Source organism: Aplysia californica, unplaced genomic scaffold (assembly GCF_000002075.1).
Source record: "Aplysia californica isolate F4 #8 unplaced genomic scaffold, AplCal3.0 scaffold01165, whole genome shotgun sequence".
NCBI classification, from domain to species: domain Eukaryota; kingdom Metazoa; phylum Mollusca; class Gastropoda; order Aplysiida; family Aplysiidae; genus Aplysia; species Aplysia californica.
Window position 1 is genome coordinate 135,008 of NW_004798435.1, and position 5,503 is coordinate 140,510.

The following is a 5,503-nucleotide window of genomic DNA, read 5'->3' on the forward strand; positions in this document are numbered from 1 at the left end:
GGAGGGGGGTATAATCCAAGTCCTTATCAAAAAGAAACACACGGGTCGCCACCACTCGGAGAACGAGCGACGCTTCTGTCACAAGTTCACGTCAACGTCCATTGTTACTTTGTTACAGATTAGGTAAACAAAACAGTGACCAGTCACCTCACACACTATTTGTGCATGAGTTGTGGGCGGGGCTTATAGGTTATAACGGATCACACGCTTCCCTCACCAGCAGTTGAAAAGTTATTGTTAGGCCTACCCATTGGTCAACTTGGGTAAACAGTCATTGGAGGGACTAACAATAACGACAGGTGAATGAATTATGACGGCCCGTCCACAGCGTCAGGGGCGATCCAAAATTTTTGACAAAGCGTCGGGCGATGAGTGACCACGCCTGGACGCCTGAGGCAGGTACATTTGACCATGGGTTGATAAAATAAGGTGGCCGCGGCGGCGTTGGACAGGTGACCGTTTTACACTGTTAAATTATCTAGAAAACGCGCAAGGGGGGGGGGGGGGGGAATGGAAAGTGGCCGTTTGTACAGGTGGCCGTCATGGCAGGTTCGACTATATATATATATATGATATTCTGTGACTCACAATGTTGTTGTTGTCGAGGTAGAAGAATCGTCTCTCGGAGAAAAGGAAGAAGTAGATGATGAGGGGGTGGACGAGGTAGGCGGTGTACGTGAGACGACTCAGGGGGACCAGAGCTGGCCACGACAGGATGTTGTTGATGATGCCTGCGGAGTCAATGGGAAAACAAAAATAATAGTAATGATAATGATAACGATAACAATAATAAAAATAATAATAATAATAATAATAATAATGATAATAATAATAATAATAATAATAATGACAATAATACTTATAATAATAATGATGATAATGATGAAAATGATAATAATAATAATAATGATGATAATAATAATAAGGATAAAAAGGATAATAAAAATAATGATGATAATAATAATGATAACAACAACAACAACAACAACAACAACAACAACAACAACAACAACAATAAGAATAAGAATAAGAATAAGAATAAGAATAAGAATAAAAATGATAATAATAATAATAATAATAATAATAATAATAATAATAATAATAATAATAATAATGATAATAATGATGATGATGATGATGATGATAATAATAATACTAATGAAAATAATGATTATTATAAATAAGAATGAAGTTTTTGTTATATGAGAATACAGTTGTAGTACAGGTAAGCAGATCGTTCTGATTAATGAGAAAAAATGAAAAAACCCAACAACAACTATATATCAAAATCTAGCCAATAGACGTAAATAATAATAATAATAATAATAATAGATAGCATTTGTATAGCGCATATCCCCGCTCAACAGCAGGCTCTATGCGCTTTACACTATATTATTACCCCAGCAGACCATAGAACACTCCGAAACATTCTCAGCTTCCCGGGAAGCATACAGTGCAAGCAGCTGATTAAGCGCTCAAACACTAACAAACTGACAAGATCTTTCGCTGTCTATAGCTGGGTACCCATTCCCACCTGGGTGAAGTGAGGAAAATTCGTGTAAAATGCCTTTCCCAAGGACACAACGTCGGGCCCTTGACGGGATTCGAACCCACGACCTTACGGTTGCGAGTCCGAGAGCCTAACCACTAGGCCACCGACGCCACCCTAACAATATATATCAATCTGACAATTTTTTTAGGCTACCTAAATTTTTTTAAAAACTTTTTTTTGTTTGTTTGTGCTTAAGGCTACATTGATTCCTTGAGGATTTGTTAATGAAAAATTCAATGCACGTTTCATAAATCATAAAAAATAAACATCCCCCCCTCCCCCCAAGAAAACCCCCAGAAAAAACGACCTGTATAATACATCCAAGAAACAAACAGGGGACTAAAAGGACCCCATGCAAACAAACAACACACCGCCACATCCGGAGGCAAAGATGAGCCGAACAAACAAACAAACAAACAAACAAACCAACAAACCAACAACTCACTCACCGCCGTATCTGTTGGCGCAGGCAAACATAAGCCAAACAAACAACAAACAAACAACAAACAAACCAACAAACAAATAAACAAACAAACAACAAACAAACAACAAACAAACCAACAAACAAATAAACAAACAAATAAACAACACACCGCCGTATCCGTTGGCACAGGCAAAGATGAGCCAGGCTACAGCCATAGCCCAGCCCGTGCGGTGGAGAGAGTTGTAGAGAGCGGCCACGTCAGAGCTGAGGTGGTCTCCCTTCGTGTGCTCATACAGGCCGTACACCACAGCAAGGGACACAACGCACGCCAGGACCCAGCACATAGCAACGACTTTCTGGGAAAAACAAAACAAAAAGGAGGAGAAGGAGGGTGGGTGGTTGGCAGGTGCTCTTGTGTGGTTTGCTCCTTCTTCCCTATCAAACATCTATCGTCCTTATCTCTCCTACTCCTTTTTGGTGTTTGTTACTCTCTTGTAACACCTCTAGTCGTCGGCACTTATATGACCGTATTGTGTTGCTAGTGCGGTGAAAGTCTTACTAAAACTAAACGAGGAGAAGGGAGTGGGAGGTCAGGTGAGGGATAGGACGTTAGTATAGGTGGCGTGGGTAGTCCAGTGGTTAGGCTAGGGCCTCATCATTGCTTTTCTCACCCTGCACCAGGGTATAGGCCACGGACAAACACTTTCTCACCCTGCACCAGGGTATAGGCCACGGACAAACACTTTCTCACCCTGCACCAGGGTATAGGCCACGAACAAACACTTTCTCACCCTGCACCAGGGTATAGACCACGGACAAACACTTTCTCACCCTGCACCAGGGTATAGGCCACGGACAAACACTTTCCACCTTTCACTATCCTGGGCTAGCCTCCTAATGTTATTCCATGTCTTCTCACTTTTCTGTACATCAATTTCTGTGATTAGGCTAGGACCTACCTGACTCTTTATCGTGAGGTTTCGGGTTCGGGGGTTCAGGCCCGACGTTGTGTCCTTGGGGAAGACACTTTACACGAATTTCCCCCACTTCACCCAGGTGAGAAAGGGTACCCAGCCATAGACAGCGAAAAATTTTGTCAGTACATTTGTGTTTTAGCGCCTATAAAATGGTAGTTAGCACTGTATGCTTCCCAGGAAGTTGAGTTTGTTTCAGAATGCTCTCAGGTCTGCTGGGGCAATAGTAAAGATTGTAAAGCGCATAGAGCTTGCTGTTGAGCGGGGATTTGCGCTATACAAATGTCATTTATTATTTATATTAATAATATGTGGGCAGTACCGAAATTTAGGTGAAAATGGTCATAATTAAGGAAATTTTAAGTGGTTGAATTGAATCACAATGAAATTTCGGAGTTAAGTAAAAACTTTACAGTGTAATATATTATATGTCCGTGCAATATCTCGTCAATTCGCCAACTTATCAATTCTGATGCATTAAACTAATCCAACAAGTTTAGCACCATCGTATTCTGAGGTACAAAAATGACTGTTAATTAAATTTAAAACCTACGAAAAATAATGTTATTGTTGTGGGGCCGTACATCCGTCTGAGGGGGGGGTAGGGGGGGGGGGGGCTAGGGGTGTGTATTACAATAGTATTACAATGCTTTTAGTCATTAAGGAAACACTTATTTACCGAGGTGAAAATATAAAGAATAATTCATACTGTCGTCTTTTTTAAAGCGACTGTCTATGGAATTCTTCGTCAGGTGTGCAGCGACTACTACACTGATAGAGCCACTCCCGTGTTGAAACGCGCCTTAAATCAGTACAAAATGAGCAACTGTTTCAAAATATGAAGTGTTATAATGACTGTTTCCTCTTGACATTAAAATACACAGATTTCAACATAAGTCAACGACCACCTTAACAGACAGCCCTGATGTTAAATTTTTTTTTAAAAAGACAGCAAGGAATGTTTCGAAATGTTTTGCTCTGAAAGTGTTAATGGTTACCAATGCGTACTGCAAAGCTTCCTAAAGGGGCAAAACCACCTCGTGCTGCACGGAAATCCTCTGGGAATTTTAGCCAAATGTGCTGTTTTTTATCGACTTGCGTGCGACACCAAAGACATTTCTCTGTTAAAATTTCTGGTGAATATCATAAACGGACGTTTGGTCTCGAACTGTGCTCATTTTGGTGGCAATATAAGCCGCCGTTTGCGCAAAATCCAGTATCGCATCAACATGCCACCAAGACGAAAGCTGAGAGACTTTGGTGGTGTCAGGGCTATGGCATGGCTGCAGGATGAAGTGGGAGCCCGAGAAGTTGCCCGTAGGCTTGCAGTGTCACACTCTGTCATTGTCCGCCTGAGGCAGCGCCATCAAGCCACTGGATCAGTCCAAGAACGCCCCCGTGCAGGTCGACCCAAGAAGACCACTCAGAGTGTTTGCAAGTGGTCCTGAACTTATATTGAAGTGTGTACCTATTGTCTTACCTTGTTCAGGCGCGCTTTGCAGTCGGTTCTGTAGAGGAGGTAGCCGGTGATCATTCCCACCAGGTAAGGGCCAATCCGGTTGTAGGGTTTGATGTAGTAAACGTCGAAGTAATCGTTGCCTTGGCTGGACACAGGGAGAGAGAGAATGAGAGAGAGAGAGAGAGAGAGAGAGAGAGAGAGAGAGAGAGAGAGAGAGAGAGAGAGAGAGAGAGAGAGAGTGAGAGAGAGAGAGAGAGAGAGAATGAGAGAGAGAGAGAATGAGAGAGAGAGAGAGAGAGAGAGAGAGAGAGAGAGAGAGAGAGAGAGAGAGAGAGAATGGGAGAGAACGAAAACTCGAAAGCAATATACTATTATCAAGGTAAGAGGTAACAGCCTTTTCCCAAACCAAAAAAGTAAAAAATGCCGGTTCAGAAAGCTTTAAAATCTACCCAAAAATATGCTAATAGCAACAAAAAACAACAACAAAACAAACAAACTCGAAACTTACACAGAAATAATATAAATTCCAAAAAAATAGTTGAAACAAAAGTCTCACCTGTTCCTGATGTCAATGTTTGGGTCTAAGTTGTTCTCCGAGGAGATGACGCCCGCGCTGATGAAGCAGCCGACGATCATGGCACCTGGGACCATCAGACCAGCGTAGCCAAAGCTGGGGACACCCACATGGTTGATGGGACGTGAGATTCAGAAAGAAAGTTTCCGTGACTTGAACTTGAAGCGTTATATTACATTTGTATTCCTAGCTGGGCTCCCTATGATGAAAGGAATGATCGGTGTGTTTACATCAACTAAAAGTCATTGGCCTACTATATTTACACTCTACTGGAATGGAGCAATAAATCTTGAGAGATGCAAAAAATTAGGTGTAGATCTAGATCTAGATCTATACTCTCAAAATAAAATGCGCCTTGCGAAATATCACTTCTGGCACTTCCGCTGGCAAGGTTAACTACGTAGACCCACTCTTTAGAAAATGGAAATGTGAGGCATAATCTTTTAAAATTATTATTACTATTATTATTATTATTATTATTATTATTATCATTATTATTATTATTATTATTATTATTATT

At 41.3% G+C, this 5,503-nt stretch overlaps 1 protein-coding gene across 1 annotated transcript in view; it reads right to left on the reverse strand.

The window, feature by feature from the left end:
• The window catches only part of LOC101857160 (nose resistant to fluoxetine protein 6), a gene marked incomplete at its 5' end in the record, with an annotated part of 8,684 nt that overhangs the window by 1,157 nt on the left and 2,024 nt on the right, over positions 1–5,503 (reverse strand). Inside the window, 4 exon segments of the mRNA XM_035973368.1 lie at positions 589–731; positions 2,146–2,332; positions 4,431–4,554; positions 4,966–5,079. Of these exon segments, the coding sequence (XP_035829261.1) occupies positions 589–731; positions 2,146–2,332; positions 4,431–4,554; positions 4,966–5,079 (568 nt within the window).